The 23,404-nt window shown below is 39.8% G+C and overlaps 1 protein-coding gene across 1 annotated transcript in view; it reads right to left on the bottom strand.

Annotated features, from left to right (window-relative positions):
- LOC121917297 (disks large-associated protein 1) overlaps nucleotides 1-23,404 on the bottom strand; it is a 414,174-nt gene that overhangs the window by 115,494 nt on the left and 275,276 nt on the right. Inside the window, exon 5 of the mRNA XM_042443120.1 lies at nucleotides 13,180-13,394. Coding sequence (XP_042299054.1) covers nucleotides 13,180-13,394 — 215 coding nt within the window. The remainder of the gene's footprint in view (nucleotides 1-13,179; nucleotides 13,395-23,404) is intronic.

The raw sequence follows: 23,404 nt of genomic DNA on the forward strand, positions 1-23,404 counted from the left end.
AAAGGCTGCACATTATTCTTTAAAAAAATATGTACTTCTTGTTATACAAGTGCAAATCAAATTTTACAAGAAATCTAAAGATTCCTTCATTTAAAAATATATATTTTTCTTATTAACCAAGAAAAAGAAACCAAGTGCTGTAGCATTTCTGTATCTGGCTGTTATTATGCCTATTTTGCAGGTGGAAATAAAAGCCCTAGATTGTACAGTATCATCTTCCCTACAGTTGCATAGCTGCAGTAGAGACAGAAATAGAATGAAAGGAAATCCTTCCAATTGCAGCTTTTACTTTTCACTTCCCTACGACAATGAAAATATTCTCTAACCAGGTGTACTCCTCCTCCTTTTTTTGCCAGATCTGACAGATGCTGGGCAAGCAAATGCTACCTTGTGTTGCTCCAACTCTATAATTAACCTTGGTATATTATTTTATGGAAGAGGAAGCTATTAAGATAGCCTACAATGAAAAGAGAAAGTCTGTGTATTTAACAAACAGTCTTCTCAATTTTATTCTCTCCGATTAGGCCAATGGCAGAGGGGGGAGTGACAAACACGTTTTAGAGCCTTACAGGGAATGGCATGGAAAATAAACACCAAATCATTCCTGCATAAATATTTATTTAATATACTTCAGAATATTCTTGGCATACTTATTTACACTAATCTTTAAATGAAATCAGTATAAAGAATATCTTTGAAAAGCGGCGTCTGGGACTCGGGATGCAGCTGGGCTGTATTTGGATGGCAAAATTAAATGCGAATTAAGTGCAATAATTCCTACCTGCATTCCAGTAGGGTGCAGTCAGATTAAAAGTCTGTGCGATAAATTCCACTGTCAAAGATTTTGTTAACCGAGCTATGCCTATATTTTTCAATGCTTCACTGCTAAAAATCACATGCTATTTGTAGTCCTGGGCCATTTGGCATGTCATGCCAAAAAGCATAATCTTGACTGATGAAGAAACAGTTCAGGAGATAAAAAATTTACCAGGAAAAAAAGCCATTATCATTTTAACTGGAGAAGGGGGAGATGCAAATGCAACATTAAAACTACAGTATATGAACTCTTGAAAGTTGTTTTAAATTTAATTGTCTTTTTAATATATTGCCTTTTTAATATATTGTCAAACACAGATCACAATAAGAGTTTGAATATTGGTAAGAGAAGAGCTTGACAGGCATCTTTCTAATTAACAGAGACTTCATTATCACTATTTTGGTGTGAACAAATTATAATGTTCTGGGAATTAATTACAGTATTGTTTGGTGCTAACTTAACTGAACAATGAATGGCCTTCCTGAAGACGGTAAATGCAAGAAGATTTTAATTCAAATTATACAGTGGTACCTCGGGATACGAATTACCCAGGTTACGAATTTTTCGGGATACGAATAAATCCCATAGGGATTTATTGTTTCGGGTTACGAAGGTTTTTTCGGGTTACGAAAAAACCCTGGCGCTGTTTTAAATGGAGCCGCGGCAGAGCCGCGGCTTTTTTTCCATTAGCGCCTATGGCAATTCGGGTTACGAAGGTTTTTCGGGTTACGAAATTAGCCGCGGAACGAATTAATTTCGTAACCCGAGGTACCACTGTACTAGAACATAGATTTTCCATACTTTGGCTCAGTTATTAATCAGAATAGAGAATGCAGTCAAGTAATCAGAGGATCAGGATTTGGAAGGGTAGCTATGAAAAAACTAGACCAATTCCTAAAGTGTAAAGATACAGTCTGTCCACCCCATACGTGGGCTTGCAATACACTGACTTGAGCTTATGCGGACAGCAAGCTGGAGGGACAAAATGGTGCAATGTATATCATTGCATATTAATGTTAGGATTGTCCATGCCATCATAGTTCCCATTCTATGTATGGTTGTCAAAGCTGGAAAGTGAAGAAAGCTGATAGGAATCAACTCATTTGAAATGTGGTGTTGGAGAGGAATTCTATGGATACCATGGACTGCTAAAAACACAAACAAGTGGGTCTTACAGAAAATCATGTCTGAATTCTCCCTAGAAGCCAAGATAACTAAACTGAGAATTATATTTTGGTCATATTATAAGAAGACATGATTCACTACAAAAAACAATAATGCTTGGTAAGGTAGAAGGCAATAGAAAGGATAGAGTCCATTGAGGAAGCCATGGCCCTGTGTCTGCAAGACTTGAACAGATTTCATGGAGCTGCCATGTTGAAGTCAACTTTACAGCACTTAACGACAAGACTAGAACAAACTAGTATTGAAGATCTGCAACACAACGTAGGGAGATGTGTGGAGTGACAAAGAGAGAGGAAGAAAGATACTTCTTTCATACTGTAGATCAGTGGTTCCCAAACTCTGTTCTTCCAGATGTTTTGGTCTTCAGCTCCCAGAATCCCTGACCATTGGCCAAAATGGGACCATTGGCCAAAGTGAGCTTCTAGGAACTGAAGTCCAAAAAACCTGGAGAAACAGAGTTTGGAAACCATGGCTATAGATGTGTCTTGCATATACTTTATACAGAGTATCACGGTCACCCTTCACATGAATAGATAACCAGGAAGGCTCTAATTTGAAAACAAACATGGGCACCATCCTATTTTCATTAAAATAAGAAAGAGGTTTATAGGGTTATTTTAAACAAGGCTGCAAATGCTCATAAAAGACAAAGCCAGTTAGCTAGGTGTGTGAACTGAAATAAGCATAGATTGCAGAGGTGGATCACCATGGATAAGCCTCATCCTGTATTAAAATATGTCAGAATAATAGCTGGAAAAAGGAAAATTTACAGGTGTGCATGTGTTTTAAAATCTATAGAGAAAAGATTGTTGTATGATATCACACCCACCTCCTTTAGAAATTAGTAAATCTAATTGCTTTTAAGCCCTCCTTATCTCTGAATACAACATAATTTCACAAACCTACTACTTGAAAATATATGTTCATATTGTGCTTGCTGGTACAGTTGCTAGGCATCAGAAACATGTAGCTGTTGCCCACACAAGACTCCTTCATGGTCACATAATGTTTTAGAAACAGAGCTCATTGGCAGCAATATAAAACTCTTTAGAAATAATAATTTCCAGCAGCTCCTTTTCTTGAATCTCAACTGACACAAAAACTTCTCACTTTTATTCCGTACTGCTTTAAATCTGTACACGTTAGGATTTTTCTGAGCAGGAGATACAGCAGCATCTCCATGGAGACAAACTTCGTAGCTTATTTGTCATGAACAGAGAAGTGAATAAAAATGTCCTCAGTTTTTAGGATATTTTAAAACTGTCTTTAATAAATGTACACTGATGCTCTGTATCATTTGTACCATGCAGTTTACAACCTGCCCTCAATTCTATCATGCTATATGTAGCACTTTAAGTAGCCCTGCCCACAGCCGTAACCTAAGGGTCTGATTCTCTCTCCATCCTCATCAGTTACTTTCTTGAGAAATGATACCAGGTGGATTAGAGCCTTCCTGGTTATTTATCCCTGCAGGCAGCTTGAATGTTTTCTGCCACTCAAGCCAACTAATAACTGTAGAGATTCCACAGCCATACTTTTCCTGATTCTGACAGATTCTTGAGCAATGGGAGTCCTGCCTGATAAACTTGTGCTCCTTATACCTGTGGCCTACACTATACATGTAATCTGGTTTGGCTATGCTCACAATCATATGCTCTCATATCAGCAAATTTGATCAAACCCTACATAATATTTTAAGTGCATTCTTCTTGCTTTCTTCAAAAAAAAAAATAATGCCCAAAATGAAATAAGGCTATTTCCTTTTAAAGTAGCCCAGGTCAGGGTAGTTTTAGAAACCATTTTCAATATTGGCCAAGGAAAGATGCTGAACAGAGAAAAGAACTGTGAATGGAAGGACAATCAAAATAGCTTTTCTGCACACTCTTGGGCACCAGTTTGTGACACATGTCACATAATGTCAGAAAGTATTTCTGTGTACAACCAATGGTGTTCAGTTTGATGTATGAAGGCCACGTGGCCTTAGAATCATGATAATTTGAAGGACTCTCTTCCAGTGAGGTTTTTCACATAGTTCAAGGGGTTCATTTTCTACCTTCTACTTTCCAAGACAATTAGGAATAAAGCTTACAGTGCTTCTTTCTCTTTCTCTCTGTGTATCTACAAACCAAAAAGTTCTTCTATTTGCACACATACAGAGAAATTTTCCTGAGAAACTAAAGCAGGAGATGGAAGGAAAGGAATTGGTCCTTATAATTTTTATATGTCTCTACATGCTTAGAATGCAATGCAAGCAGTGAGTCAGCATTGACAGTGATGGAACAGGAGTTCACCAGGAGTTGTGTGCGTATTTGTGTGTGAGCCTTCAAGTCGCCTGTTGAGTTATGGCAATCCCATGATTTTCATAGAGTTTTCTTAGGCAAAGAATACTGAGAGGGGTTTTGCCAGTTCCTTCCTCTGAATTATAACCTACAGCACCTGGTATTCATTGCTTTTCAAAGGAAAGCCAGCACTCTAAACATCTTGCTCTATACTGAATCTGTAGGTGGCTGGAGATTATATTGTGTAATTGATGTGGCTGATCCAACTGGAGATTAACCAGCAGGGTAGGAGGCTTTTTTTTTCTTTGTCAAAATTGCTCTTCCGATTTATTCCAAGAAAGAGGTAAAGACTGTTGAAGACAGGGCCAAGAAAATTTGGTATGTGGGCAGTGGGAATGGTTCCCAGAGCTAAGATTTTAGAATAAGAGATGGTTGGAATTCATTCTGGTTGGACATCAACATAAATCGGAATGAGTGCTATTTCTCCCTAAATTATGATACATTGGCGGGTTACAGACGGGCAGGGGAGGACGTCTTGGAGGTGTATTCAGCTGAATGCGGAGCCTCCAGACGGCCCGCCCCGGGGGCGTGCTTCAGGTGTTGGAGCTTCCACATGGGGGGCAGTGAAGACGCCTCACCTGGGTCCGTTTCGGACCCGGAGCTTCCATACCGCCGCCTCGGAGGACGCTGCAAAAAGAGAGGCAGCTTCCTCACGGGCAGCCCAAACTGCGGCTTTTTTTCTTTTGCCGCATGAGAGGTGCGCAGCTGCGCAGCTACAGCGCTAAGCAGCGGCGGCAGAAAGCCTGTCTGCGCATTTAAAGCGCCCAAGCCCCTTTAAACTTTTTCCCTGTGACTTTAAAGCTAGGCAGGAGTGGTGTGAGGTAGCAATGTCCAAACTCTGTCCTTCCAGGTGTTTGGACTTCATCTCCCAGAATCACAGACCACAGGGCAAGGTGGCTGGGGATTCTGGGAGATGAAGTCCAAACGCCTGGGAGGACAGAGTTTGGACATTGCTGGTTTGGGGACCAGTGAGCCAGGCATGGTGGGAGGAGAGAACAGGAAGGGTAGAATAGAGTAGATAGGGCTGGGAGGGAAGACATGCCCTGGGAGGCGAAATGATGTCTTTATGGGACATCATGGGACCTAGTGCCTTGTCAGTGCTCCCTGCCCCTTGATCCCAGGACCAGGCCCCCTCTAGTTGCCCTTTGCCTTTGGGGGCAAGTTTAGAGGGCATCAAAAGGTCTCCTCCTCCTCCTCCACCAGCACAGGCTCTGCTCTGCCTGGTTGGCCCACCGGGACCCTGACACGCTCCCCACTGGTGGCTAGTCTGTTGGGCCTGATGCTTCCATCACTTTTAATGAAAGCATACAGCTCCTTGTAAAAGGGCGGGGGGGGGTGCCCTTCGTAGTACTTTTTTTTTCCTTTGTTGGCTGGCGGATGCGCAGCTGCGCAGCGCTAGAGCAGCGGCGGCAGAAAGCCTATGTGCGCATTTAAGTGCCCAAGGCCCCTTTAAACTTCCCCCGCTCTGCCCAAAAACAATGGTGGTCTCCTGCCAGCTGGTGATCAGCTGGTGTTGGCATCCTTGTCCACTTGCACGTTGCCAATGTCACCAGCATCATGGATGCCTCCTCTCCTTTGGTCCCCGCGCTCCTGCTGAATCTGCAATGCGCAGCCACAGCTGTCTCCGCTGCCACCGCTGTCCCCCTGCCATCTCCCCTCACCTCCTTTGTACATATGTCAATATTTACAGTTTTAGCGTTTTTTATTGTTAGGTGAAAATGGCACAGGAATGTGTGTAGGGGTGCACTTTAAAGTCCAAACTTTCCAAGCAGCATATGCGTACATGTTGCTCTAGGGTTAGGGTTAGGGTTAGGGTTACGAGGCTTAAAATGCACCACAGCTGTGCCTCAGCTTCCACAGCTGCATGGCAGCGGACGTTGCAATTAAAGCCTGACTGCAAACTGCACATGTTCCAAGACCCCAACTCACTATGCGACGGAGCTTTTAAATGGGCAACTTAAAGTAGCGGCGTAGCAATTCTGGTGTACCGGTGCAGCAGCTCTCATGGCTTCTTCCACTTCTCGATATGTGTCAGCATTCAGGTAGGACTGCTCCAGTTTCTGCAGTTACTCCAGTTTCTGGGACCATATAGCTATAATGTCAGCCGTCTCGGTATGAGACCAAGACGTCCCCCTGCCTTTTTTCGGGGTGCTGGTGGATGGCTGAGCCATCCTGCCTGGTGGCAAAGGGGAGCCGCCACACAGCTGTGCCAGGAGCAGCCGAACTGTGCCCGTTCCCAGGTGAGAATGGCGCAAGAATGTGTGTAGGGGGTCACTTTAAATCCCAAACTTTCCCTTTTCACTTTCTACAACCAAAACATCCGCCGGCAAAAGTTACAACTTCCCGCGGTTCTAGCAACGCATGCACACAAGTGGCTCTAGGATTAGGGTTACGAGGCTTAAAATGCGACGCAGCTGTGCCTCAGCTTCCACAGCTGCATGGCAGCGGACGTTGCAATTAAAGCTTGGCTGCAAACCACGCATGTCCCGGGAACCCGACCCATTATGCGACGCAGCTGACACGGAGTTTTTAAACCGGCAACTTATATTTGCGGCGTAGCAATTCTGACGTATCGGTGCAGGGGCTTACAGACAGAGCTGCGCAGGTACGCATCAAACAGAAAAGAAGCGGAAAAAAGCAGCACCTTTTTAATGCTGCTTCTTCCCGCTTGGGGCGTGCGGGGGGCGTGTTCATGACGGCATTCAGGTAAAGCCCGTCTGAAGGCTCTACCTTCATGACGTCATGAGTACATCCCTTTTTGCCCGTCTGTAACCCGCCATTGTTTTGTTATGGTACAAATGGGATGGGACACATTCAATCAATACAGGATGAGGTGCCCCCTACTCAGACCACAGATGTGCAGATAAATGAATAGTGGCCGGCCGTGGTGGCTCAGTGGTCATCTAAATACATTCTGTACAGTCTCTGCTATGTTCACAGAACACCACCCACTCTTTTGCTGTATTCATATTTCCAGAAGAGAATCTTAGCAGAATATGATGAATATCAGCCTTACACCAGTCAAAAAGCTTCTTACATCGGCCTGTTTTAAGGCAAGATTTACACTCTGCTCACCAAGGTGTAAGTGAATCAACTGAAGGCAATAGACCTCTTGTTTTCAAAGATCTCCTTCCACATTCCTATTAGCTACTGGCTGCCCTCCATTCTGCTAATGTAAGGGATATGGGAGGCAGGAGATCATAACCGAGTTTCTGGCTTAACATGAAAGAGCTATATGCTGGCTTATTCTTTCTTTATGAGTCCAGGTTTGTAATGGGAGCAATAAGGCAGGATAACAAGTTCAGAGAATATTCCTGGCAGGTCCTTTCTGATTTGTTTAGCTGGCTGCAAGAATGAACGGACACAGAATCCTGGCTAGAATTCTAGAATCCTGGCTTTTTGTTCCATCTGAATGCTGCCAAATGTGAGCAGGACATGGGGTAAACCTGGAGTAAAACTTTGTGCACTGCCACCTTCTGAGACACACCACCTACCTGACTTACCTCCTCTCATTCTTTAGTATCTGCATCAGAAATCCTGATCTACCTGCTGCTCCTTTCAGAACTGAGGTGGGTGGCAGCCACAGAAATCCCCTTTTTAGTAGGTGCCACAGCTATGGCACAATCTCTGGGAACACTCAAAAGGCATCTGCTTTACTTGTTTTTGAGTGCCAAGACATCGTATGTTCTCCATATCTTTCAAAAACAGAAATGCAAAAGTTTTATTTCTGTCTTCCTAGTTTTATTACTTTTAAAAATAATTTCACTTATATATGTTATTGGGGTTTTGAGGGGGATTTTGATGTTTTGCCTTTTAGACATTTAAATGCATTAACTATTTAAGTATCTATTGCTGTGTCATTATAGTGTTAATGGCTGTGTTACAAAAAATGTTAAACATCTTGGAAATTCTTAACAAAAGTAGGGTTATAATCTTGCATAAGTGGAACACTGTGTTTGGATGAAGTTTATCTATTTCCATGAATCTTTCTATTAGGAGATGTGAAACAGGTCTTCCATAAGCAAAAGGAGACCTGATGCCCATGGAAGGGCACCTTCCATCCTAAGACACTGGTGTCTGGCTTGGCTGCAACTAATTTTTTCAAAAATATTTCTATTGCTTTATGCATATGCAATAATATTTCTTCTGACTGAATAGATGAACCTTGAGCAATATTCCTCAAACATTTAGCATGTAAATTGTACCCAAGAAAACATTAGAAGTCATGTCTGCATTACTATACATACTTATAAAACTAGTGTTTATTAATGAAGTCTCTTTATTCAAGGCAATAGTTTGGAGCATGATTTTGTTAAAATTGGTTAACAGGTTTTAATTGACTATTTGAAACTAGGATAATCTTTTTCTTTTCATTATAACTTTCATGGGCAGGAGGAAAATAGATTTTAGTTAGAACAGCTTTACTTGTTTCAAAATTATATTTTAAAAAAATCAGGGAAATGTTGCCATCTGAAGAAAGAACCAGCTTCTCACTTCCTGGTAGGATAATGGGTGTAGATCAGCGGAGGTGTGGATTTCAGTATCACAGCAAGCTGTGTTTTATTCAGAATTTTAACTATAGCATTCAAAATGTGTTCTGTAACCACATGGAGACCATGTCATAGGGAACAGCTTGTAGGAGGGAGATTGTGAGGTAGGGTAATGGGGGAGAGAATCAGAAAAAAATAGAAAACAAGCTTCTCCTTATATAAGGTGACCACAGCAGAGCTCTAATTTTATATTCCTGTAAAAGGCAACATTGATAATGAAACTCTTGGTCTTCCCACTGCTCTTGATAAAAGAATGAACATGAGCAACAACAGCATGGTTGGGAAAGTGTGCAGTTTGACCCAGAGTGGGAAAATGTTTTTCCTAGTACAGAAACTAGGTGAAAAGTGTACAATAATTCTCACCCACCTCCAAATCTTATAGCAATCATATTGCAATGCCTTTCTAATGCAGCATTCCTAAGTGGAGAAAGGAGACCTGTCCTTTGTGAATTTGGAAGGCATTATGAAAAAGTTCTCAGAACTGAGAATGGTTTGAGGGACCCCAAATGAGCACAGAAGGACTTTCTCAGCGGCAGTCCATGTTCTGTGACAAGGATGGGACTCTCTTGATGTTGTTGGACTACAGCTCCAAGAATTCATCATCATTGGCTGTGCTGGGTAGGATGGGTGGAAGTTGCAGTCCAATAACATACGGAGGACTGCCCATTCTCCACGGTTGCCCCATGGACTGTACCAGCTAAGCCACTAAAACCAAAGTGAACATAAAATACAAGAATTCTGAAAGTACTAACACTTTCTCTCTGCAGCATACACCTACATCTGACATCTGTTTAATTTGAGCTTCCCCCCACCATTGTTAAATCAGTGTACTTTTATTAAGCTGAAAATTATCAACAGAGTTCTTTATGCTGTTTCTAAAAGTTTTTAAACAAAAACTTCTCTACTAAAATTAGTTTCATTATTCATACTGATCTATTTTAACCCTTTAGGATTAGCATTTATGCTATTCGAATATAGTATCTCTCTTGCTTGTTTATTTGTCTAATAAATTTATATACAGTACCACATTTCTCCTGAAAATGGGATTCCAATCAGTTAGTGTGCTTAGTGTAGCACTCCAAGCATGTGATTTTTTTTTGAAATTATATAATGTGTACCCTACAATACTTTACAGATGAAAACTGGGACATATGTGGCCAGCAACATCAGAATGTGGTCAAGATGGCAAAAGGTTTTAATGAGGAAGAACACACAAGCTAGGAATGCATGCAATACAGGGCCCTTCCACATTTGCTGGGGTTAGGAACACAGGTACCCAATGAAAGGGGGAAGAAAGTCGAATTTGGCTGGAGGACCTACAAATGCCTCTCTAGGATTCTCTAGGTCCTCTAGTGTCTGGTGAAAGTTGGCCAAAGAGACATGCTGGAGGACCTAGATATTCCTAGAGAGAACATACATTGGGTCCTTGTTATCCACTGGGGTTTGGTTCCAGGATCCCCCGTGGATAACAAAAAATGTGGATGCTCAAGCCTTATTAAATATAATGGCATAGCAAAATGATGTCCCTTATATAAAATGGAAAATCAAGGTTTGCTATTTGGAATTTATACCTTTTTAAAAATATTTTGAAGCTGTGGATGTTTGATCCCGTTGATTAAAAAAAATAGTTGGATAAGGAGGGGCGACTGTATTAATCAAATTTGCAAGTGTGGAGGCAAAACTGTAGTTAGCATTTGCCTGAACCTACTGGGGAGGGTTAGATTCTATCTTCTCCTCTGCTCTTCCCTTTTGCTGAGTTAATTGAATGCAAATTACTTAGCACTTTGAACTCAGTTTGCAGCAACTAAAGTAAGCCTGAGGACAAAGGAGAGAAACTGTGACATTTTAAAAGTAGCTGAAAAAGTGGGATGTCAGAGGATTAACAGGAACTGTCTCTGCCAAATTGGTACAGTTGGAAACTATGTATATTGTTAGTAAGAAAACAATTTTACAAGGATTTTTTCTGGACATTTTGGTGAGAATCTTTGTCAAAATGAACAAAGCTGATCTGTGAATATTTTGATTTATTAATAAAAAGTAACCATAAAGACTTCAAAACTCTGAGGGGAACTTATGTCATGGTTCCCAATGTAACCAAAGAAACAGAGAAAGCAGTTTCCTTGGTGATGTTCAAAAACAGCCATATGCTGGTTCACTTACCAGCCAGTCATAATGAAAAGAATAGAAAACTTGCTCTAGGGAAAGGTGGAGTAGGCTGGATGCAGCCTATAGACCTTGTTTTGCCTATACCCTTGAAACAGAGGACATTTACATTTTCCTATACCGGAAGTAATAGCTTGATCTTCCTAAATATTTGTCTCTAGGATTAAGAATATCGGTTTGTGTTTTCTTAATCGTTTCTACACTTTTTATACTACAGTGTAAAAATGTATAGTATAGGGCCTAAATACCTTAAGGTCACAGGTCCCATCTGATTTTGGAAACTAAGCAGGGTCAGCTATAGTTAGTGTCTAGATGGGAGACAGCCAAGGAATATCAGATACTGTAGGATATATTTCAAGAGAAGGAACTGGAAAAGACTCTTCTAAGTATTGCTTGCTTGAGAAAACTCTAAGAAATTCATGAGGTCATAATAAGTCAACAGGTGACATAAAGGCACATGCACACGCACACATACCTATAAAAATGTGAACCTGTTTAATATTTTTATTTCATCATTTGTCTTCACATTGAGTCCAATGGATTATACACCACAACGCAATATATATTAGTAATAGGAAACAGGGCTTAAAGAATATAGTGATGTAAAAATGTAACTGATAACAGTGTCACGGAAATCAAATCAGCCCAAAGGCTGTGATAGAGGGGAATTCACTGAAAAGTAAAAGAAAAAACAGAGGAGACTAAGCATGTCTTCTAAAGTACAGGGTCCTACAATCTAGGCCACATCCTGCATCCCAGCCAACTGGATATCTGATGACAATGAGACATGGTGCTAAACCTTAGATTTAAAAAGCAGTAATACAATGCAGCAAACATTTATGCAATCCATTTGAACCACAAGGGAGAATAACCATGTGCTTGAAACATAATGCATATGGTCTGCTATAAACTAACAGACCAGGAACAGATGGGTTGGGTTTAATTTCATTTATAAAATTCATACCAGGTAATTGTGGGCCAAATATGGTCTGCAGGCTACATGTGGCCTCCAGAATCTTTATTGTGGTCCATCAGTACACCCAGATTTATTATTATTATTTCACTTCCTTATTTTGAAAACTGGTATTCACTTACTGAACTAGAGGGCATCAAACTGCTAAATGCACTATATTCAGTGGGTTAGTCAATATCGTGGTTAGTTTTGTTTATTTAAGTTAAAATCAATAGTTATCAATTTACATACATTTGAGTACTTACTGATAATTAATTAAGGAGTGGAGCAATTTTATTTGCTAATAATGAGTGGTAAGATTTTAATGAATTTTATAAAATTTAATGAATAACTAACCCTTAATTAATTTCATCTCATTTTCAAGCTACTTTACATACATGTAGAACCCTTGAAGAACCCAAAAGTAAACCCTTGAGTACTTGAATTCGAAGATATAGCCATGTTGGTCTCTAGAATAGTATGTAGAGAGATCTTGTAGCATCTTTGCAACTAACTGAAAGAAAGAAGTTGGCCAATGCATCTGAGGAAGTAAACTGAAGCCTATGAAAGCTCGTGCTGCCAATTTCTTTCTTTCAGTTAGTCACAAAGGTGCTATAAGATCCATTAAATACTTGGCCAACCTCTAACAGTTATTCTGAAAGTGATTGAAACCAGTTGTCTACCTCTAGTGTAAAAGTTTCAAAATGTGGCAGATATCACCTCACTTTTAGCAAGGCTTAACACATCCGATCTGGACTATACACCAGTATATGTACTGGCAAAGGAGGTAAATAACCCTTATTTGCAATATTACAGCCAGTACTTCTGTACTAAAAGCTACTGTGCTGTAGCGTGGTGTAGTGTGGAGACCAGAGTTCAAATGCCCACTCAGCCCTGAAAACCACTGAGTTGCCTTGGGCAAGTCCTTTTTTTCAGCCTCAGAGGAAAGCGATAGCAAACCCCATCTAAAAAGACCCTGCCTAGAAAATCCCATGAAAACCCCAAACCTTGGGGTTGCTGTAAACAGGAAATAACTTGAAGTCACAAAACAACAACAACAACAATCTGTACTCAACCCTGTTCAACCCCATAGTTTCTAATGCAGACATCCCAGTTTCAGTTCTCAGTTTAAATGTTATGCCTTTACAAATGGCTGTTTTAAAACTTTCTTACTTGAGGGTGGTGAGTTCTGTAAGTGATGGCTGGGTGGCCTTGAGATAGCTTTCCCTTCGTGCAGCAATCTTTGGAGACAGCTTTGGGCTGGTATCAGAATCCCCACTATCGTCATCCCCCATGGCTTTGATATAACTACCACTACGCATTCGTCGGCATGGGATCTCATCATCTTTGCCACATGGAGTGTACCCAGACCATTCATCTTGAGGAACCTACAATACAGACAAAACACACTATTATTTTATGCACAAATAATTCTCTTTTCTTTATTTCCTTTTTAACATGAGATGTTATTCTGAAATGCAGTTAAAAGCATAGGAAACAAAAGGAAAGATGAATACTACATTATGATAAGACCACTGATTAAGGGCAAAAAGAAACTCACTGATTGCGGTCCTTAATATGTCACAGCTAAACTTGAAAGGCAACATATGTATAAAATAGTCTAAGGAGAAGCTCACTAGTATTGAACGTAGAAGTGAACACTGTGTAGACAAATCACAGTCAGAAAAAAAAGTATCCATACTTGATTGGAATTTATCAGAAACCTCACAAGTTTCATAACCACAATGCCATAAAATTGTTTTAAAATGAGTTGCCCTTGTTTTTTTCTCATATATTAGTTCACTGCTGATAATATTTGCTTTACTTTGCAAGTTTGTAAGTTTGCTTTGGAGTTACATATCATACACACCTTTATTGCCATGTACAATTGCTTAAGATGATTTTTATGTAGATTTTTAGAGTTATTAAGTTCAAAAAGAAGCAGCAGCATATTTTCAGGTGTTACTTGTCATATAATGTGGGGAAATTCTTGGGAACAATTATCAATGACATTCCAGAACTCATACACTTCTACAAAAGTTGAAATCAATTTGCCCATATTCTTTCCAACATTATGTACTCTCATCTTGTTGCATTATATCAGAAGTGGGAATCACACAGGCTTCCAGATGTTGTTGGGCTACAATTCCCATCATTCCTCCTTATTAGCTGTACCAGCGAGGGCTGGTGAGACCTGTAGTCCAAAAATGCCTGGAGAGCAATGATTCCCAAGATGGCTTTAGATAAAGGAGAAACAAAGTAAGACCTACTGAGAATGTTTATTGTGCTTCTACATTTGTACTGATCAATAAGATTGTGAAAGATGTTCAGATGCAACTAGATTGTCTTCCTCCACAGACTCATTTAAATTCTTCTTCGCTGCCTGTACATGAAAGGGCTGTCACCTAAAAATGGCGTTCAGAGAATAGTATAAATAGATGGTATCAAATCTTTAGCCTAAGCAGCAGCTTCTATGATTCAAAAGTAGTGAGTGGGTGCTTGCTAAATAGCCTGGCACTAGTCTGGCTAAGAAAGAGATATAGTTAAAGGTAATGATTCAAAGGTAGTTGAACTGGTTCAGCTTTTTTCAAGTCTGTTACAAAGGAGAGAGGGACCTCTTTATTTAATACATCAAACCATCTAAAGACTCTCTTTACTACCCAGGCAAGAAAGGCTTGGGGCATGATTGCTGTGTACTGCAAATTCTGGATGACTCAAAGGTGATAGATGTGAAGATGTTCCTTCTTTTTCTTAGCTTACAGAAAAAATGTGGTTGCATATAAGGAAGAACTACAATGTAAGAAAAATTAACACTCACACAACATAATAAACAGAATGGAAAATTCTGTTGCCTTGGATGCACACACAGAACATGATATGGAAGTGGTTGACCTGCTTTCTTCAGTTTTGAAAAATATCCTGCTTGCACAATGAGAATCTCCAATGCATGTAGGGAGGATTTCAATGCAGGATCTCCAGCTAGAGCATTCCCATTAAAAGAATGAAAGAAAAGAGTAATGTAATTCCAACTTTCATAACACAGTTTTCTTACACAGGCTGGTACTGGAGACTTATGATGACTTTCATAATAAACTAATATATTTAATAGATGATAGAACCATGTACACAGTACTAATCCCTAAGAAAAAAATCAAGCTAGTCTTCCAGTTGGTATATTCAACTGCAAACAAGGCTATTTTTACCAACAACACATAGTAGAATATGACATCCCATGCTAGAATGAAAACAGGGATAATTTTATTGGTTACAGCTGGATCTGGGTCCAAGCTTCAGTAAACCTGTCTGCCTGCCGATGGAAACAAACTCGCTCTAGGCCACCTGCTGGGTACATGTCTGGAATTACAGACACACAGTTCTACATGGGTGGAAACCACAGTATGGTTCTTCTGCCACCCGGGTGTGAAGCACAGCCACCTATTTTAAGTTGGCCACACCTCAAAGTCCTGTAAGGGCTTATCACGCCTGACAGATACACAAACCCTGTCTCCCCCACCAAACCCTATGCTAAAACCACCTTGAAGTTGTGAAGAAAGTCAAATTCTAATCCTGTACTTTTCAATAATCTGTTAGGTCAGAACTGCATAGCTATGAGAGGGGTGAGTAGAGACAAAATAATGGAGGGACCACTGAAACCTAGCTTATGAAGACAGGCACCGGACCAGAGTGAAGACTTTACAGAGGCAAAATCAGAGAGCTCAAATGACTGCAGGAATGAAGGAGTGGATGGAAAATGCAAGCACATATATTGTAAATCTATATTTAAAATTCCTCTTTTTACCCTGGCCTTGTGTTCAGGAAGAAAATATTGCTCTGTACAATTCTTAGTTGCAAGATCTCTTTACCTGCATATCATTCAATATGACCAACTGTAACCAGAACTGGACACTAATATTATCTAATAACCTAAGGAGAAAATTGCTCAGATTTATTTTCTGCATTGAAGACAGAATCTGGGGAGATAACTGAGACATCTATTTAAGAAAGTAGACTTAAATCTATGGCAGCTCATGCTGACAATTTCCCCCCTTCATTTAGTCTCAAAAGTGCTACAAGAGCTCTCTACATACAGTAGTTTCCATATGTTCAACATGATGACATGAATGAGTTGCTTGGAGAAGAAAGCCCCTAACCCAGGGGTAGGCAACCTGCGGCCTGCGGGCCGGATGCGGCCTGGCAAGGCCTTGGGACCGGCCCCAGCCTGGTCCTGCTGCCGATTGCCGCCGGAGCCTTTGGAGTCTCGCACGAGGGGCATGGTGGGGCAATTGTCTATAGAAGCCTCAGAAACATGCATTTATCTTAACATTTTAAAAAAAAATCAGCAATTTTTTTTGCGTGTCCTCCATTTTTTATTTTAAAAGTGCCCTCCATTTGGAAATTTTGTCCTACATTTGTCCTAGTTTATTTATTTATTTAATTAAAAAAAATTATTTATTTTTTGGCTTCGGCCCCCCAGTTGTCTGAGGGACAGCAACCCGGCCCCCGGCTCAAAAGGGTTGCCTACCCCTGCCCTAACCGTTTGTTTGTCCATCTTGGCTGAATAGTACTGAATAGGGCTGAGTAACTGTGTGCTGGAAGTTGTAAATGCTTCTTTGAAAGGGGCTATATTCCAATCTATCAGCAACAAGCAACTGTAAAACCATTGTTGAAGAAACTTTCACTGGACCTCAACACTCTAGATAAATCTTAGCAAGTTTCTAATATCCCCTTTTGAAGGTCTTAGAGCAAGTGGTGGTATCCCATCTCCAGGCTTCTTGGGAACTGTTGTTCAGCCTCATGACTGTTCACCATCATGACTAGTAGCCTTTGGGAAACCACAGGGACTGCTCCCCTTGCTTTTCAACAGCTACATGAAGTCACTGAAGGAAGTTGTCTGGAATTTTGGGTTGGTTGCTATTAAAATGCTGATAATATCCAACTCTTCCCCTCTTTTACAACTGATACCATGAAAGCTGTGGAAGTTTTGAATCATTGGTTGGATGCAGTGAAAGATCTGATGTGGGTGAATAAACTAATGTTCAGTCTATATGGAAGTTGTGCTGGAAGGTTAACTTGAGATTGGCAGTACAACCTGTTCAGGATGCGGTTGCACTTCCTCTGAAAGATCAGGCTCATAGCTTAGTGCTCTTGGACCCAGCACTGCCCCTGGAGGCCATGTAACTGCCTTTGCCCACCTTTAGTTGCTACACTGGCCGTGCCCCTTCCTAGGGAGACCCAATTTGACAACAGTGCTTAATATCTTTATTACCTCCTACATTAGATTACTGCTATGTGGTCTACATGGGAATACCTTTGAAAATAAGCTACAGCAGTCACTAAACTATTCTCAGTTGTTTGTTTTGATACCATATAATACTAGCATTGTAACAATTGCACCAGCTTCCAATTTGCTTCCAAATTCAATTCAAGCTCCTGGTTTTGACCTATAAAGCCCTAAGTGGATTAGGGCCAAGATACCTGAAAGACCACTTCCTTCCATTTAAGTCTGCCCTAAAGCCAAGATCCTCAGCAGAGGCTATAATAATAATAATAATAATAAATTTTATTTCTACCCCACCCTTCCATGGATATGATCAAGGTGGCTTACAAAATTTATAAAACATTTCAATACAGGATTAAAATACAGTATAACAGTTAAAAAAATTACTACAAAAAACAGGAACAGGAAGACAATAAAATACAAATGCCAAGTTACATGCCTGCACAATGCAAGGCTTGGTCAGTGGGTACCCGTAGTAAGGCTTCCTCTGTAGAAGCACTTGACTATGGAATTCCTTCTCAAGGGAAGTCAGGCTGACTCCATCTCTTTTGAATTTCAAGTAGACAGCTAACACTGTGCTACTTCACATAGCCTTCTGTTCTTAAATTAGGGATAGCTACTTGCCTGTTTTAACTGCCTGCGGTTTACAAACTGTTTTAAAGAGGAGTTTTTAATCTGCTTTTATTCAGATATTCAATATTTTATATGTTTTTATCCACTGTACATCACCTCAGAGACTCTGGTGAGTTTTGAAATGATGCTCATGTCATGTGGCAAGATACATGTGGTTCTCATTCTTAACCTAACATTTCTTGCTTGTCAACACACACACACACACACACACACACACACACATTCAGCTTAGAAGGCATCCTTCTAAGGCCATCTCTCAGGAGAGTTTTAGTTGTGTATTCCTTCATGGCAAGGAGTTGGACTAGATGACCCTTGCAGTTTCTTCCAGCTGTAAAATTCTATGGATCCTAAATATTCTTAAAGCTGCTCAGCAAGACCTTCTACTTCATCCTGTGGCACCAGATCTTTGCATGTAGTTTCTTACTCTCATCTTTTGGTCAATGCCCATTCAGTTCTCCAACAAGTCTGCTAACCCTTGGATAAATTGTGTTGACATAAGTCTACACAATTTATCCATTAAATTTGAAAATGTAAAGAATACTGTTCCACTTTTACAATAAATCCAAAATGTGTAATTATCACCAAATAAATACAAAATGCATTAAAATGATTAAAACAGCCCAGATTTTAAAATAATGCACTCTGTTTTACAAGCACTTATAGACTTTAAGAATTTATATATACAAATTCAAAAAATAAACCTTTTTCTCTTGTAACACAGGCAAAGATGCTCTTTTCATTCAGTAGCCAAATTACAATCTAGGAATGTTTGGAAGAAGGGGTTCACATTCCAGCAATGGATGGAGCTAAAGGCAGGGGCAAAACAAACCTGGGATGATCAGATGTAATGTGAACATGTTCCCACCAAATAGAGAAAATACAACTCGGGTCTCAGTCCAACAGCTTTCAGGCATGGAAGCATAGCTCGATTTTATGCATGTCTGCTTTGGAGTAACTCCCACTGAAATTTCCTGGGTGACAAATCAGAGCTCAGTTCCACACAAGAACTTCCACACTTCAAATGAAAACTCAGAATTGAAACTAATTCCAATCAATAGCTTTGCCCATTTTAAATAGCCTCTCATATCTGATCAGTGACTGGATATAACAGCAGAGGCTTGCAGTCAGATATGAGAACTGCTACAGGAGGAAGCTGGGCCAGATACTGAATGTTGCCAATTCCAGTCTTCATACACACACATAACAATAGCAACTGCAACTGCAATAGCATTTACATTTCTATATTGCTTATCAGTGAACTCAGCACTCTCTAAGTAGCTTACAATCTGTAAGCCAATTGCTCCCAACAAGCTCATTTTACTGAGCTACAAAAGGATGGAAGGCTGAGTCAATGCTGGTGCCCTGGGACTGAACTCACAACCTTGTAGCTGAAGTCCTGGCATTTAACCACTATGCCTCCAGGGCTCCATACTGACTTTAGAAGGTTTAAATAATCTCTCTTACGCACTGAAAAAAGTAGGTGAATATGTTCATGCGGTTAGCCTCTTGGCAATAGTGAGCCCTGCAGCAAAGCATCCCACTCACAAGGAAGAGTTCTATATGTATACAGCACATGCAAGGAGCCCTGTCCTATGTGGTATGAATGTACAGACAACAGGAAAGTGTATTTGCCAGAGAATAGTGGAAACAGCCATTGCGGATAACAGCTGTAGGATTAGCCCAAACTATTACACACTTGTTAAATTTATGGGGTGTGTGTGTGTGTGTGTGTGTGTGTGTGTGTGTAAGAGAGAGAGAGAGAGAGAGAGAATGTGCACAAGCCTTGCTACTGACAGATGTGCACAATGTGTACCTGAAGCAAGAATGGAAAGTTCCAAAGCAAAGCAAGCTATCTATACAGTTAGAAAGGATTACATATGTTGGAAAGGACCATATACATTCTGTCAGTTCTAACAGGGCCATGTTTTCTCTGTCTCAAAGAATCCAACTTTTGCATGCTGCACTACACAACATATATCTACCTACAATAGCCCACTGAGAGCCTATTATACAGATGCCCCTGATTTCATTGTAAAAGCATTTATTGCCAGGATAGCTCAAATATACTCCTGGTGTAACCCTGATGCTGGCATTTGACTGGTATATCCTGACCTAATAAGACTGTCAAATACTATACTAATACAAACAATGAATGATGCACTACCATTTGAACAAATGGAGAAAACCTCAGTTATTTTACAGGTTGCATATGACAAAGATTATAATAATACTTCAAATAATTTATTAATATTAACTTCCAGAATATGTATCTTATCCTTTCTTTCAGCAGTTCAGCTTGCTGTACATTGTTATCGTCTTGCTCTATTTGTCTTCATAAGAAAGCTCTGAGATACTCTAGCTTGAGAGAAGTAATATGATCACCCCAAGAGGTTTGCGCCTGAGTGGGAATTGGAATTTGGGACTCCCTGGTTCTAGTTCAATATTCTAATGATAATCCCACACTTGCTTATTAAAGCATGAATGAATCCCACACTAACAGAAGGCTATATTTTTACTGACAGAAATGAGGATTAGCAATAAGAGAGAAAACAAATTAAGATAAATCTCTCTTTCAGCAAGAAAAACTCTCAGTTTTATTAAAATGACTTTTTCATCTTTCAATCATGAAATAAAATTGTGTGCTGAGAGTATACTGTGTTATTCAAGAGATTATTAATGGAAATTGGTGTGCAGTCTTCTTGGGGAGAGTTTGAAAATTCAATGCAGAGTTCAAGAATTAGTGTATATTTTAATGCAAATAAACTGTAATTAAAATAAAAAGACAAGACTGCTAACCTTTTCAACAACAACAAAAAAAACTTTTACAATTATGATAAAACCCTTTCCATTGCCCATATGTGCACTGAGGATCTATGATATATATTAAAACATAACAATCTGAAAGGAATTCTCTTTTCCTTCCTCAAATATTATTTTTTAGTTTTCCTTCACAAAACAGACAATTTATTCATTGCAACACTGTGAGCAATTAATGATTTAATAATATTTGGCAGTGTAAGGAACATGGTCTCCTATTTTCCTTTGAATTTACTTTAGTCTAACTGTGATAAAATCAATTAATTATCTCCATAGCAACAACAACAAAAATCACTGAAGTATTATTGGAGATGTTTGAAAAGAACCCTTGCTCTAAATAAGGCAAACTAAAAATAAAGCCTACAATAAAAGGGGGAAAAGGGTGATGTTCATGCAAGAGTGCTCATAATAAATTCACACACTGGTAAAACTGCAAAATAAATTGCACCTTCTCCTAAAATAGTTTCTTTATGCACTAAGGTTTCCTTCCCCTTATAATTGCTATGAGCTTACCTTGTAAGGTGAAAAACTAAGCAGGCTGTCCTTGTGGCACAATAAGTTCATTATTCATCTCAGTTTTGTAATGGTTTATTGCAGCTGAGAACATTTAAGCTCCTTTTGGGCTTTTCCAATGCAAATGTGGGTGACTTTGGAAGTAAACACTAGATCTGGGGAGGAGGGGAGTGGTTGGACATCACTCACACTGGAAGACGTGTAACTGGAGCTTTCTATTAGTATGCAAATACTTAATGAAATGAAATTACACAAGTGAAAAACAATGCAGATCTTAGTTCAGACCTTGACAATTTGGGATTTATTAGCTAACCTTATGCCTGCTTTAATGCCACCCGCCACAACCATTCAAATGGTGACTTCTTCTCACTACTGTCTTTTTCCTTGACACAGCCATTTAGAAAAATGAAAAAGAGCACATTTTATGCTTGCTACTAAGACTGATCTTGTAAAATATACAGAAATGCACCAAAAAGATATGAAGAAATATGAGTTAGGCATGTATGTTTGATTATTGTCAAAACTGGAGATTAAACCCCCCCCCCACATTATATAAAGAATTTAAGAATACATCTGTATGAAAATAATTCTTATACGATGCATACAAGTGTGTGGCACACGCTCCAAGAATATTTTTAAACCACTAGTTAATTTGATTTCTCTCAGCTACAACAGATGGTAATAGCAACCCTTAGCCATGATGCACACAAAACATATAAACTCCACAGCCCTCAGAAATATATGCAAAATGTTCCAAATTAAAGCTCATATAACATTCTGAAATCTCTCCAAACCATTAGATTTAACCTTGTGGGATTTTCATTGTGATCTATTTTAAACTCAGTTCATTTGACTGATATTTTTGAACACACCTTTATCTGATGACACATCGATTTTAACAGCTTAGAAAAGTTAGTTGCATTTATTATTTAGACCCCACTTTTCAAAATACTTTTCTAAAGCAGCTTACATTAAAAGCAACGAGGAAACAACAATAAAATATAACTTTAAAAACCAAACAAAACACTAGAATAAATAGTGTTAGAAACCAACCACCTTAAAAATAATGAAGCCAGTAACAACAACCTTCCAAGATAAAAATGCGTTCAAATACTCTCCCAAAAATGGAAAGGGAAGGAGCCTGTCAGAACTCCCTGGGGAGAGATTTCCACATCATGGTGTCACTGCTGAGAAGGTCCTAGTCTTCATACGTGCCAATAAAGTATCCTATGGACAACAGGACACTTGAATCTGACATTAAAACCTAGGCACTTTAAAAGATCAACAAGACTAAAGTACCTTATCTTACTGTCTGGCTTTTCCCAGCTTCACAGGCTTTCAAATGAACTGTAGTTTACAAGCTATCTTTAAAGGTGGACAGCCTTATTTAGAGAATATTGCAATAATCCAATCAGTTTCCCTAGATAGGAGTTGCATTGATAAACAAACAGAAGCTTCAGAAATTATTATTAGGCTGCATCCACACTGGAGAAATAACCCGGTTTGGCACCGCTTTAACTGCCTTGGCTCAAGGCTATGTAAATTCTGGGAGTTGGAGTTTGTTGTGGGTCGAGAGGGGAGTGGAGCAGAGCTCTGCTCTGGGACCTACAACAAACTTCAACTCCCAGAATTCCATAGCCTTGAGCCAGGGCAGTTAAAGTGGTGCCAAACCGGGTTATTTCTCCAGTGTGGATGCAGCCTTAGGTACCAAGGAGAGGCAGAATGGTAGTGGTTTGAGTGTTGGACTAGGACTCTGGGAGACTAGGGTTCAAATCCCTGCTCAGCCATGTCAAAACACTGGGTGATTTTGGGAAAGTTGCACTCTTTCGGTCTCAGAGGAAGGCAATAGCAAACACACTCCGTACAAACCTTGCCAAGAAAACACTCTTATAGGTCACTTTAGGATTGCCATAAGTTGGAAAAAACTTGAAGCCACACCACCATCACCACCACAACAAAGGTAAACATGTCTCTAGGCCATCTGGGCCAATGCCAGATCCAGGAAGATTGCTTGGCTGTATACTTGCCTTTTCAGAACAAATGTCTGCCCTTTCCAAAAACAAAACCCTGGTTTGTGAACCTCTAACCAAGACAGTAGAATTTCAACCAACAATATCTATATTTTGATTTTCAACCCTTTTCCCCTCTTCCAAACCA

Source organism: Sceloporus undulatus, unplaced genomic scaffold (genome assembly GCF_019175285.1).
Source record: "Sceloporus undulatus isolate JIND9_A2432 ecotype Alabama unplaced genomic scaffold, SceUnd_v1.1 scaffold_14, whole genome shotgun sequence".
NCBI classification, from domain to species: domain Eukaryota; kingdom Metazoa; phylum Chordata; class Lepidosauria; order Squamata; family Phrynosomatidae; genus Sceloporus; species Sceloporus undulatus.